This window comes from Calliphora vicina, chromosome 1 (assembly GCF_958450345.1).
Source record: "Calliphora vicina chromosome 1, idCalVici1.1, whole genome shotgun sequence".
NCBI classification, from domain to species: domain Eukaryota; kingdom Metazoa; phylum Arthropoda; class Insecta; order Diptera; family Calliphoridae; genus Calliphora; species Calliphora vicina.
This window is the reverse complement of record NC_088780.1, coordinates 143,990,806-144,006,733: the sequence shown is the minus strand read 5'-3', so window position 1 is coordinate 144,006,733 and position 15,928 is coordinate 143,990,806. Positions and strand designations below refer to the sequence as shown.

Genomic DNA, 15,928 nt, shown 5'->3' with positions numbered 1-15,928 from the left:
ATAGACACACATATGAGGAAAATCAAAAATTTTGCAGAATTTTACTAAATAAAATTTGACTATAATATTTTGCACGAAGTTGTTAAGAAGAAATATTTAAAAATATGGTAAAAATGCAGTATATACTATATATATTTCCATGTCATCGTACGTGACATTCGTACGTCTATGGAGTGAAAAATATTTTGGTACAGATTGTATTGTATTTTTTTAAAAAAAAAAATAACTACAATTGATTTTTTTTTTAAATTTCACTAAACCAAATATTTTTCCTTTAAAATTTTTTATATTTAAATAAAAACCATTTTTTAATTTTCTCTTATTTATATCTTAGTTATAAAATATATCGAGGGTTTATATTCAAATAGTGCTATAAGGAAAATCAACATTTTACAGGAGAGCGAAAAAACTGTTTTTTTCGTTAACTATAAGAGTAATAACTAAAGTTTATTTTACAATGTTATTTAAAAACGACATCTAAATCCTACATATATTAAGTTTTTATTAATTCCTGATATTCGCGCTAATATGTTAGATAGCACTTTTTACAAGTTGAAGTTTTTCGATTCTAACAGTGAAATAAGCAGATAGCACTATTTGAACAAAAATAAAAATAAGCTTTAATGTAAACTTTGAGGTTTTTATGTAAGTAATAGGGCTCATACACAACACCATCAAAGGTGTGCCATCAAGTGATTGTGCAATTAAGCTGGACACACACACTACAACCAGCATGCTGGTACAAAATAAATTTTTTACCAAAAATTGTGTGTGGAAGGTTGTAATGAATAACGACAAAATTTGTAATGCATTTATTATTGCTATTATCCTACACAGAAAAAACTATTTTTTAAACCGCTTCAATTCAAATATATATCACATATTGAAGTGGTTTCAATTATTTTATAATTGAGTCAAGTATTCATGTGCTCAAAAACAAAATTTTCTGATATTTTGAGTTTTGAATTTGATAATTTTGACAATTGAGTACACAATTTTCGTTATTGGTTGAATTTCAAATACAAAAGTTATTTAATAGATTATTTTCGTAATTGAAAGCACATTTTTGATATTTTTTGTGTTTTCAATTACGAAAATTATCTGTTCAACAATTTTTGTAATGAAATTCAACCAATAACGAAAATTGTGTATTCAATTGTCAAAATTATCAAATTCAAAACTCAAAATTCAATAGAAAATATCAGAAAATTTTGTTTTTGAGCACATGAATACTTGATTTAATTATGAAATAATTGAAACCATAGAGAAAACACATAGAGCGGAAACTCTCCTGTCAAAGACCTAACTCAGTTGTCAAAAACCTAAGTGGTGAGAATGTGTTAGTAAAAAAAACTATGTGAAAACAAAAACAACACTCGTATGTGTAACTTTTTTGAGTAATTTTTGTGTTTGAGTTTTTTTCGAGTTTCCGCTCTATATTCTCTATGATTGAAACCATTTCAATATGGGATACATGTTTGAATTGAAATATAATTTGTTCTGTGTAAAACGAAAAAGGATTAAAAAAAAGCGTTTGGATAAAGAAATTGCTAGAAAACAAAGGAAATCTAGGTTTTATTTAACTTTTATGAGCTAATTTTACAACACTCGATTCAATCCTACTTGTACAATAAAAATAATATAAAATATTTTTTATAAAGCACCAGCAGCTGGTACAATCACACTACAAGCTCATACACGGCCAATCAGCTGGCACAAGCACTTGATTGCACATTCATGATGGTGTAGTGTATGGGCCCTATAACACGAGTTTTTAATATTTGCTTAGTTGAATAGGACATAGTTTTACATATGTGAAGAACTTCGTAGTTGTAAGAAAGTTTATACATAAAGCTAATCAGCTTTCTAGAATTTTCCACAGAATTCTATTTGTTGGAAGCGGTACCTTGAAATAGCTCCCAAATGAAGTAACTCCCAATGAAAAAACTACCAATAAAATAATTCCCATCAAAAATGAAATAATTCCCAATCTTGACAAATGAAATAACTACCAAAGGGTAAAATGAAATTACTCCCAATAATCGACGGTTTCATAATTTTAAAAATATTAGTCCCAAAAAAACGAAATAACTCCCAATGAAATAAATCCCAATAGAAATGAAATAATTCCCAATGCGAAGCAATTTATTTATGTAATATAAAAAAAGGAACCACAAAAGTAAAAATATTCTTTCTCAGGACATACTCCAAAACGTTTCAAATGTAGGCTGTAGGGAATTCATTTTGCTGTTTGATCGGGCTTGCCCGACTGTACCATTTTACTTGTTTATTCGAATGAAATATTAAAATAAAATATAAAAAATCAAATAAAGCAAATTTAAAATATTATTTAACACTTAAGTAGCGAAGATAGAAGGATAAACATTTGGCATGTGGTATTCAATATTTGGATCTCTAACTCACTATTTCTTTAAAAAAAAATATTGGAAATCTAAAAGGATATTCAAGGATAAAAATTTGAATGGACATTTTTAACATCTCTGACAGGAAAAAATCAAAATAATACGAAATATTTTACAACCTTTCTTCATCATTTGACATCAAATTGGACATAGTAAGATGATCAGAAGTATTTTAAAACATGTTTTCAAAAATTTACTCCTCAGAAAATTTTAAATCCATTTAAAAGGAAACAGGATCACGAAATGAAAAACTGAAAACGCAGTTTTTCTCCATTTAATTTATAGTTTTGGACGTATATCACGGTTCGTGTCTAATATTGAGTGTCGTACGTTGTAATAGACATATATTTGTTCAATTCACAACTGACGTTGTACAGTCGTATGAGTTGTAAGTCGTCTGAATGTACAATAGTTGTACAAATGTTGTTGATAATTTCTATATAAATATTTTGTACAACACCTACAACATTTTTACATATGTTTTTCGAATGTTGTATGAAAATGTATGTGTTACCAAAAGTTCATATTTATACATAAACAAAAAAATCTGAAAACTGAAATCAGTAAATTTATTTAATTTATGAAAAACGATAATTTGTTTTAAATATTTGTCAATTGTTTGCATTTTTTACACAATGCACACATTAGTTCGCTTTCATTATTAATTTTACATATTAATAGATTTTATAATGTTTTTTGTTATCATATTCGTTTGGAATTGTCAAGGCTTGGCAGGGTAAGCTTACGACTTGGCGAAATTTGTGTTCACAACCACAATAGTTGTAACATACAACATACAACTAGGTTGTGAATTGGACAATTATATTTTATAAAAAACACTTTTAATATTTTATTATATACACGAATATTTCATATGCATATAGCACTTTTTTACAAACAAAATAAATTGTGTGTTAGATAGCCCAATACAAATTTTATGAAAACAAACATTGGAAATATTTTTTTTTTTAAATTTAAATGACAGATGACAAATTAGTTAGGGAATACGTTGCTATAAAAAAATCATTTTCGAGAAAATGTCGTATAGCTCTGTTTAAATATAAACCTTCGATATGTTCTGTAAATATATGTATACAAAATTCAAAATATATACTTCATACTAACTGTCCGCTTAGTTTCCCCGCCACTCAGCCTGCTAAATACTAATTAATTTAAAAAATTATAGAAAGTCATTTTAAATAAATTATGTTGTATTGCAGTCAATAAAGATCGAAAATACGTACAGTTTTTCTCGATCGCCTCTTTTAATACTTTATTTTATTAGTAAATATGGTGTAATAAATATACACTTAAAGTCGAATCTTTAAAATATCATAAGTAAAACTAATTATTTTATTTAAAAGATATATTATCCTTTTAAGAAATAGAGACTTTTTGAAAATCTGTTGGAGAAGGGGTGAGCTAAGGTCGTTTAAGTTTCAGAAAAATAAATTTTCAACAAATTTTCCAATTCATATACACTTATAAAAAAGTAATGACTCTAATTTATGTTGGATGTAATCTGTATGTTGTGAGGGCAGATATCAAATTAATGAGAGCACTTTAAGTTAAGTAAGTTATAAAGTATATTTTTAATTTTGTAACTTTTAACTGATCATAAATTTAAGAGGAGAAAAATTTTACACAACCCAGTTTTTTGGTATTATGTTTTACCGAAATATTTTAATATTTTTTTCAACGTTTCGTCCAAATTTTTGATTTTTCTCATATGTATGTACTCGTATGTATTTATTTATTTATAAAAATAAAATCATTTCTATAAACTGCTTAGAGTCGTAAAAAGACTACATGATTTAGAATTTTCCCAAAGGAGTCATTTACGTTTGAACGCAATCAATTATCCCAGGCTTATCACAAAACCGTAGTATATAATCAAGAGCATCCTTTATATTTAAACAGAGGTCTGTGTATGTTCACATCTAAATACACACATACTCAAATGAAACGACATTAACATGATTATCATTCACTGAAATCGTTAACATTAGTATTGTTAACGCTACGAGTCGTAAAAAAAATCTTACCAAAAAAAATCCTAATGAGCTTATATTGATTATACAATACATACAAGAACACACAAACATCTCACTCACGCTTTAAGTGAAACAAAAACAACAACCTTAATAAAATTAAAATGTTTTTAGGATTGTGATTGCCAGGTGTTTGATTTGTTTAACAATGGAGTTGATTAATAAACTGCAATTTTTTTTTAACTATTTTAAAATATTTAACTTTTATTAAAATACTGTCCTTTCTCTTTACAGCAAGCCCATGAATTTATTGGCAGCGTTCCTTATTCTGCCGACTTGGCAAGCCTATTTGCCAAAAGCGAGAAGGTAGGTGTAATAGTAGCACTTAATCTTCACTGGTTATTAGACATGTATTGATTGCTATTGTTATTATTAATTCGTGTTACGTATTATGCACGAGTATTATTGTATGGTAACATGATGATGTTCATACATCAAGTTCGAAAAAAAAAAAAAATGGTAATGAAAAATCAAATAGCATTAGGGGAAATTACAACAAATACAGCATACATTTGTAATGGTCAGTGAAATCACAAGAGTAAAGGCTGGCGATTAAACTCTGGTCGACTTAAAAAATTCCAGCAAAAAAGAATTTACAAAATCATTAATAAAATTAGAAATGTATATGAGGAAATTAAAAAATTTTAGAGAATCTCTAACATTGAATTCAAATGCTTGTATTTTTAATTTTGGGTTTTCGAAATGAAAAAAATTCTTAGAGGAAAAGCGACAATAATCTGTGATCACTCATATTTCCCACCATATATCGATTTTAATATGAAATATCTAAAATCACTCATATATTCTATATAAGAGGTCCTAGAGGAAAAACGACAATAATCTGTGATCACTCATATTTCCCACCAAATATTGATTTTTATATGAAACATCTAAAATCACTCATAGATCATTAATAAGAGGTCCTAGAGGAAAAACGACAATAATCTGTGATCACTCATATTTCCCACCAAATATAGGTTTTTATATGAAATATCTAAAATCACTCATATATTCTAAATAACAATAATCTGTGATCCCTCATATTTCCCACGAAATATCGATTTTTATATGAAATATCTAAAATCACTCATAGATCACTCATTAATAAGAGGTCCTACAGGAAAAATGACAATAATCTGTGATCACTAATATTTCCCAACAAATATTGATTTTTATGTGAAATATCTAAAATTTATGATAGAACGTTAATAAGAGGTCCTAGAGGAAAAACGACAATAATCTGTGATCACTCATATTTCCCACCAAATATTGATTTTTATACGAAATATCTAAAATCACTCATAGATCATTAATAAGAGGTCCTAGAGGAAAAACGACAATAATCTGTGATCACTCATATTTCCCACCAAATATTGATTTTTATATGAAATATCTAAAATCACTCATATATTCTAAACAAGAGGTCCTAGAGGAAAAACGACAATAATCTGTGATCCCTCATATTTCCCACCAAATATCGATTTTTATATGAAATATCTAAAATCACTCATAGATCGTTAATAAGAGGTCCTAGAGGAAAAACGACAATAATCTGTGATCACTCATATTTCCCACCAAATATTGATTTTTATATAAAATATCTAAAATCACCCATAGATCGTTAATACGAAGTCCTAGAGGAAAAACGACAATAATCTGTGATCCCTCATATTTCCCAAAAAATATCGAATTTTATATAAAATATCTAAAATCACTCATATATTCTAAATAAGAGGTCCTAGAGGAAAAACGACAATAATCTGTGATCACTCATATTTCCCACCACATGATTTTTATATGAAATACTTAAAATCACTCATAGATCATTAATAAGAGGTCCTAGAGGAAAAACGACAATAATCTGTGATCACTCATATTTCCCAACAAATATTGATTTTTATATGAAATATCTAAAATCAATCATAGAGCGTTAATAAGAGGTCCTAGAGGCAAAACGACAATAATCTGTGATCCCTCATATTTCCCACGAAATATCGATTTTTATATGAAATATCTAAAATCACTCATAGATCATTAATAGAAGTCCTAGAGAAAAAACGACAATAATCTGTGATCACTCATATTTCCCACCACATGATTTTTATATGAAATACTTAAAATCACTCATAGATCGTTAACAAGAGGTCCTAGAGGAAAAACGACAATAATCTGTGATCACTCATATTTCCCACCAAATATTGATTTTTATATGAAATATCTAAAATCACTCATATATTCTAAATAAGAGGTCCTAGAGGAAAAACGACAATAATCTGTGATCACTCGTATTTCCCACCACATATTGATTTTTAAATGAAATATCTAAAATCACTCATAGATCATTAATAAGAGGTCCTAGAGGAAAAACGACAATAATCTGTGATCACTCATATTTCCCACCAAATATTGATTTTTATATGAAATATCTAAAATCACTCATAGATTGTTAATAAGAGGTCCTAGAGGAAAAACGACAATAATCTGTGATCACTCATATTTCCCACCAAATATTGATTTTTATATGAAATATCTAAAATCACTCACATATTCTAAATAAGAGGTCTTAGAGGAAAAACGACAATAATCTGTGATCACTTATATTTCCCACCAAATATCGATTTTTATATGAAATATCTAAAATCACTCATAGATCGTTAATAAGAGGTCCTACAGGAAAAATGACAATAATCTGTGATCACTAATATTTCCCAACAAATATTGATTTTTATGTGAAATATCTAAAATTGATGACAGAACGTTAATAAGAGGTCCTAAAGGAAAAACGACAATAATCTGTGATCACTCATATTTCCCACCAAATATTGATTTTTATATGAAATATCTAAAATCACTCACATATTCTAAATAAGAGGTCTTAGAGGAAAAACGACAATAATCTGTGATCACTTATATTTCCCACCAAATATCGATTTTTATATGAAATATCTAAAATCACTCATAGATCGTTAATAAGAGGTCCTAGAGGAAAAACGACAATAATCTGTGATCACTCATATTTCCCACCAAATATTGATTTTTATATGAAATATCTAAAATCACTCATAGATCATTAATAAGAGGTCCTAGAGGAAAAACGACAATAATCTGTGATCACTCATATTTCCCACCAAATATTGATTTTTATATGAAATATCTAAAATCACTCACATATTCTAAATAAGAGGTCTTAGAGGAAAAACGACAATAATCTGTGATCACTTATATTTCCCACCAAATATCGATTTTTATATGAAATATCTAAAATCACTCATAGATCGTTAATAAGAGGTCCTAGAGGAAAAACGACAATAATCTGTGATCACTCATATTTCCCACCAAATATTGATTTTTATGTGAAATATCTAAAATTGATGACAGAACGTTAATAAGAGGTCCTAGAGGAAAAACGACAATAATCTGTGATCCCTCATATTTCCCACCAAATATCGATTTTTATATGAAATATCTAAAATCACTCATAGATCGTTAATAAGAGGTCCTAGAGGAAAAACGACAATAATCTGTGATCACTCATATTTCCCACCAAATATTGATTTTTATATGAAATATCGAAAATCAGTCATAGATCGTCAATAAGAGGTCCTAGAGGAAAAACGACAATAATCTGTGATCACTCATATTTCCCACCAAATATTGATTTTTATATCGTCAATAAGAGGTCCTAGAGGAAAAACGACAATAATCTGTGATCACTCATATTACCTACCAAATATTGATTTTTATATGAAATATCTAAAATCACTCATAGATCATTAATAAGAGGTCCTAGAGAAAAAACGACAATAATCTGTGATCACTCATATTTCCCACCAAATATTGATTTTTATACGAATCTAAAATCACTCATAGATCATTAATACGAAGTCCTAGAGGAAAAACGACAATAATCTGTGATCCCTCATATTTCCCACCAAATATTGATTTTTATATGAAATATCTAAAATCACTCATAGATCATTAATAAGAGGTCCTAGAGAAAAAACGACAATAATCTGTGATCACTCATATTTCCCACCACATATTGATTTTTATATGAAATATCTAAAATCACTCATAGATCGTTAATAAGAGGTCCTAGAGGAAAAACGACAATAATCTGTGATCACTCATAATTCCCACCAAATATCGATTTTTATATGAAATATCTAAAATCACTCATATATCGTTAATAAGAGGTCCTAGAGGAAAAAGGACAATAATCTGTGATCCCTCATATTTCCCACCAAATATCGATTTTTATATGAAATATCTAAAATCACTCATAGATCGTTAATAAGAGGTCCTAGAGGAAAAACGACAATAATCTGTGATCACTCGTATTTCCCACCAAATATTGATTTTTATATGAAATATCGAAAATCACTCATAGATCGTCAATAAGAGGTCCTAGAGGAAAAACGACAATAATCTGTGATCACTCATATTTCCCACCAAATATTGATTTTTATACGAAATATCTAAAATCACTCATATATTCTAAATAAGAGGTCCTAGAGGAAAAACGACAATAATCTGTGATCACTCATATTTCCCACCACATATTGATTTTTATATGAAATATCTAAAATCACTCATAGATCGTTAATAAGAGGTCCTAGAGGAAAAACGACAATAATCTGTGATCACTCATATTTCCCACCACATATTGATTTTTATATGAAATATCTAAAATCACTCATGACCGTTAATAAGAGGTCCTAGAGGAAAAACGACAATAATCTGTGATCCCTCATATTTCCCACCACATGATTTTTATATGAAATACTTAAAATCACTCATAGATCGTTAATAAGAGGTCCTAGAGGAAAAACGACAATAATATGTGATCACTCATATTTCCCACCAAATATTGATTTTTATATGAAATATCTAAAATCACTCATATATTCTAAATAAGAGGTCCTAGAGGAAAAACGACAATAATCTGTGATCACTCATATTTCCCACCACATATTGATTTTTATATGAAATATCTAAAATCACTCATGACCGTTAATAAGAGGTCCTAGAGGAAAAACGACAATAATCTGTGATCCCTCATATTTCCCACCAAATATCGATTTTTATATGAAATATCTAAAATCACTCATAGATCATTAATAAGAGCTCCTAGAGGAAAAACTACAATAATCTGTGATCACTCATATTTCCCACCAAATATTGATTTTTATACGAATCTAATATCACTCATAGATCATTAATAAGAGGTCCTAGAGGAAAAACGACAATAATCTGTGATCACTCATATTTCCCACCAAATACTGATTTTTATATAAAATATCTAAAATCACCCATAGATCGTTAATACGAAGTCCTAGAGGAAAAACGACAATAATTTGTGATCCCTCATATTTCCCACCAAATATCGATTTTTATATGAAATATCTAAAATCACTCATAGATCGTTAATAAGAGGTCCTAGAGGAAAAACGACAATAATCTGTGATCACTCATATTTCCCAACAAATATTGATTTTTATATGAAATATCTAAAATCACTCATAGATCGTCAATAAGAGGTCCTAGAGGAAAAACAACAATAATCTGTGATCACTCATATTTCCCACCAAATATTGATTTTTATATGAAATATCTAAAATCACTCATAGATCATTAATAAGAGGTCCTAGAGAAAAAACGACAATAATCTGTGATCACTCATATTTCCCACCACATATTGATTTTTATATGAAATATCTAAAATCACTCATAGATCGTTAATAAGAGGTCCTAGAGGAAAAACGACAATAATCTGTGATCCCTCATAGTTCCCACCAAATATCGATTTTTATATGAAATATCTAAAATCACTCATAGATCATTAATAAGAGGTCCTAGGAGAAAAATGACAATAATCTGTGATCACTCATATTTCCCACCAAATATTGATTTTTATACGAATCTAAAATCACTCATAGATCATTAATAAGAGGTCCTAGAGAAAAAACGACAATAATCTGTGATCACTCATATTTCCCACCACATATTGATTTTTATATGAAATATCTAAAATCACTCATAGATCGTTAATAAGAGGTCCTAGAGGAAAAACGACAATAATCTGTGATCACTCATATTTCCCACCAAATACTGATTTTTATACGAATCTAAAATCACTCATAGATCATTAATAAGAGGTCCTAGAGAAAAAACGACAATAATCTGTGATCACTCATATTTCCCACCAAATATCGATTTTTATATGAAATATCTAAAATCACTCATAGATCGTTAATAAGAGGTCCTAGAGGAAAAACGACAATAATCTGTGATCACTCATATTTCCCACCAAATATTGATTTTTATATGAAATATCTAAAATCACTCATAGATCGTTAATAAGAGGTCCTAGAGGAAAAACGACAATAATCTGTGATCCCTCATATTTCCCACCAAATATCGATTTTTATATGAAATATCTAAAATCACTCATAGATCATTAATAAGAGGTCCTAGGAGAAAAATGACAATAATCTGTGATCACTCATATTTCCCACCAAATATTGATTTTTATACGAATCTAAAATCACTCATAGATCATTAATAAGAGGTCCTAGAGAAAAAACGACAATAATCTGTGATCACTCATATTTCCCACCACATATTGATTTTTATATGAAATATCTAAAATCACTCATAGATCGTTAATAAGAGGTCCTAGAGGAAAAACGACAATAATCTGTGATCACTCATATTTCCCACCAAATACTGATTTTTATATAAAATATCTAAAATCACCCATAGATCGTTAATACGAAGTCCTAGAGGAAAAACGACAATAATCTGTGATCCCTCATATTTCCCACCAAATATCGATTTTTATATGAAATATCTAAAATCACTCATAGATCGTTAATAAGAGGTCCGAGGAAAAACGACAATAATCTGTGATCACTCATATTTCCCACCACATATTGATTTTTATATGAAATATCTAAAATCACTCATAGATCGTCAATAAGAGGTCCTAGAGGAAAAACAACAATAATCTGTGATCACTCATATTTCCCACCACATATTGATTTTTATATGAAATATCTAAAATCACTCATAGATCGTCAATAAGAGGTCCTAGAGGAAAAACAACAATAATCTGTGATCACTCATATTTCCCACCAAATATTGATTTTTATATGAAATATCTAAAATCACTCATAGATCATTAATAAGAGGTCCTAGAGAAAAAACGACAATAATCTGTGATCACTCATATTTCCCACCACATATTCATTTTTATATGAAATATCTAAAATCACTCATAGAGCGTTAATAAGAGGTCCTAGAGGAAAAACGATAATAATCTGTGATCACTCATATTTCCCACCAAATATTGATTTTTATACGAATCTAAAATCACTCATAGATCATTAATAAGAGGTCCTAGAGGAAAAACGACAATAATCTGTGATCACTCATATTTCCCACCAAATACTGATTTTTATATGAAATATCTAAAATCACTCATAGATCATTAATAAGAGGTCCTAGAGAAAAAACGACAATAATCTGTGATCCCTCATATTTCCCACCAAATATCGATTTTTATATGAAATATCTAAAATCACTCATAGATCGTTAATAAGAGGTCCTAGAGGAAAAACGACAATAATCTGTGATCACGCATATTTCCCACCAAATATCGATTTTTATATGAAATATCTAAAATCACTCATAGATTCTAAATAAGAGGTCCCAGAGGGAAAACGACAATAATCTGTGATCACTCATATTTCCCACCAAATATCGATTTTTATATGAAATATCTAAAATCGCTCATATATTCTAAATAAGAGGTCCTAGAGGAAAAACGACAATGTTAGAGGAAAAACTACTCTTCTAAGAAGACTTTTTAAGTTCCGATGAAAGAAATTTAAAGCTTTAATTTTTGTATCAGCATCAATATCGTTTAATGTGAAATATTTTGAAATAGTACCTAATTATGAGTGGTAATACCACGGTGCCAACTGAGTATAAAATGTAAAACCGTACAAGTTTTCATTAATTTGATATATTTATGTACTGACATTGCATAACTTACATAGAGTTAAATTTTGTAATTATGTAGTACTTCATGCAGAAAATTATGTATGTGTTGGTATACAAGTGAAACCAAAATAGACCGATTTTTTTTGTTATGAGGTATATATTGTATATATTGATGGCTAATCTCACGAATATAACACGATAATTTTAAACTTTTAAGGAATGGCTGTACACTTTTAGAAAATGTATGGCTTTCGAGCAGTGTAGTCGTTAACAACTTCAAAATGGCGATCGTGTCAAATGATCCAACATTTTTAATTTTCCTGATATATATAGTACAAGTGAGTGTGTAGGAAAAATATTTTAGCATTTCATTCAAGTACTAATTGCTATGTTTTTTCAAAGTACTTTAAAAAGCCGTTTTAAATCCATTTCTTGTTAGTTTTGATGTATATAGGTACTCCACAATAGTGTGTATACAATAATTTTTGAAAAAATTTTAGCTGGTTTTTTAACTTCTACTATACTTTTTATTATTTGTTTGCATTTATCAGTTTTAAGCATTTCCTCTAAATTGCTACACAAGTTTTTTATATATTTTTTGTTCAAGCTTATCACAACGTTTTCGGTTGGCTGAGTTTAAAAACTCAACTGGTTACAAACAAACCAAAAAAGAAAAACAAAATAATTTTTGAAAACTTTTGTGTGATAGCCTTAGTTTATCCTGTTAAATTTTTTTCTACATACACTTGAAAAAAATCAATAAATAATATTGAGATATTTTTATATGGCAAAAAATTTTTTTAAAAAAGACATAATTTAATATATATGTATGTATTTGTGTAGGAGTTTCAAAAATATCATTTAGTTTCCTGCGTAGTAGGTTCGTCAATTATTCGAATATTATTTAATCGAATAAAAGTTTATAATTTCTGTATTATTCGATTAGTTTATAAAATTGCCTTGATTAACGAATAACGAGAGAAAAATACAACACTTTTACCTTTCTAATGGTAATAAAATTTCTTTAAATTTCTATTCCACTAAATTTCAAGTTTGATTTAACATTTTTCTTTTAAAATATCAATAATTTATATTCGTGAGTGATTTTCGGAAGTCGGCCTTATATGAGAGCTATGACCACTTATTAACCGATCACCATGAAATTAGGTCGGGTGATTTATGTGTCTATGAAAGTTATTTATGTTGAATTTTGTGTGTATACCAAAATTTTTAAGAGATTTATGCACGTTAAAGTGATTTTCGGAAGCGGGTCTATTTGGGAGCTATGACTAATTATGGACCGATCGTAACAAAATTTGATGACATGAATTTTGTATATATAAAACTTATTTGTAGCGGAATTTGTTGAGATACATATATAAATTAAACATTTATGACTGCTAAAGTCCAATTTCGGCAGAACATTTGTATGGACAGACGGACGGACATCGTTTAATCGACTCAGAAGGTGATTCTAATTCGATCGGAATACTTTAAGGTGGGTGTTAGACTAATATTTTTGGGCGTTATAAACATCTGCACAAAGGCATAATACCCTCACATGTGTTCACTACATACAATGTTTGGAATACGCGGTATTAATCTGGACCTTAAATTAATTTAAATACGTATTTCTCACTAAGTCTGTTATAGGTTTTCAGCGATGAGGATATATAAGATTACAAAACGGGCACAGGAATTTAATTATGACAGCCAATATTGAAAACTGAAGGACATTTTTGATGATAACAATCAATGCACATATAATACAAAACCACTGACAGGGTTTTCTTTATTTGTTGACCTTTGTAATCGAAACAGAATCACTTTCTGGCTAATTGTCCTTGTAAACCTTGTTCGCAAGAAGCAGGTGGTAGTTTTGAATATATTTGATATAATTACGAAATTGAGCAAGTGAAGGAATATATATATAAAAATAATAGGTAAAGTAGACAAATCTGTATAAATTACTATAATAAAATAATAGTTTGGGTGTTTTTTGTCTGTATAATTTATAGACATTCATAAAATATAATAAGTACTCAATTATACCCGGTTGATGTACAATACAAACTATGCTAAATACTCTGTTTAATGCAGATACTAAATTTTTTATAATAAAGTCTCATGAACTTCTTAAGGCCGTTGCATATTACATAGAACTAATTTTTATGTCACATTAAACATTGTTAGCACTCATATAATTGAGAAAACTTTTCTAATAATAAAAATATTGTGCAGTGTAATAAATGGGACAGTATTCAAATAAAAAAACTCATAAAAATTCTAATATTTATAACAAATGGCGTCTCGCCAACACACAAAAATAAAAATAAAAGCAATTCACATATGAACTCATGAATTTGTTCAAACTCGTACTCATATAAATATTATACAGAAATACTTACATACGAGCGTGTACGTATGTAATTTTTATGTTACAAGCTAAACTTAACAAAAACATTATTGTGCCATTTAAAAGCATGAAACTGGCATTTGTTTGATAGTGGAGTTCGCATAAGAGGCATTATAATTTATGGTTATATTTGCTATACACTGCTATAATTATGCTCAAAACTGTGTTAGCAGATGTACCTTGCAAACTAATATGAACACGTTGAATAGCATAAACATTTTAAAGTTATTCTAGGCAATAATATAGTTAAGTTGAAAATAACAGCCACCAGGCTGACAAACTGACATAAAGTAGTAACAGGGAAACTTTTACTTGCCAGTGTAATCAAAATATATTATACTATTTATAATGTAACTATAACATATAGAATTTATATTTGTTTGCTGTATGTAGTAGCGAGGAATTTAAAATACATTAAATACTATATGTTATTATGTTATTTCTAACATCATATAATAGTTTTATGGAATTTTTAAAATTTTTTTAATGGAAAATCATAACATATCGTGACACCGATTGTGAATTGGACAATTGTATTTTAGCTCTACTTAAATACATTAAATTTGCAATTATTAATTTTCTGATATTAAAGTTTAAACAGTAAAGTTTAGGGTGACAGTATTTAAACTAAAACAAAGAAATTGTTGCAAACTGATGTGAAAGTTAAATAAATTTTTAAATACAATTCTTCAAAATTTATATGATATCTGATGAGCTGGATAAAATGGACTTTTTGGAAAGTATTAAATTTTTTTTTCATATTTTCTGCAGCGCAAATATGTGACAATTTGTTATGAATCGAAAATAATTAAGGAAATTTCCAAACACTTTAATTTTAATAAAGAACATCAAAATTTTTTTGTGGCTCTCCTATTCTACATACATACGTATGATCTATAAAACTAATTAAATATTAATTATACGCAAGGTGTTTAATTTATTCGTATGATTACATACATTTATGCTAATTAATATTTAACACTATTATATAGATGGAATTTTTTTTTTCAAATTTGCATATTATTCTATTT

General features: G+C 28.3%; 1 protein-coding gene across 1 annotated transcript in view; it reads left to right on the top strand.

Moving 5' to 3' along the window:
* LOC135953255 (piggyBac transposable element-derived protein 3-like) overlaps positions 1 to 15,928 on the top strand; it is a 102,931-nt gene that overhangs the window by 28,018 nt on the left and 58,985 nt on the right. The window contains exon 2 of the mRNA XM_065503052.1: positions 4,709 to 4,780. Coding sequence (XP_065359124.1) covers positions 4,709 to 4,780 — 72 coding nt within the window. The remainder of the gene's footprint in view (positions 1 to 4,708; positions 4,781 to 15,928) is intronic.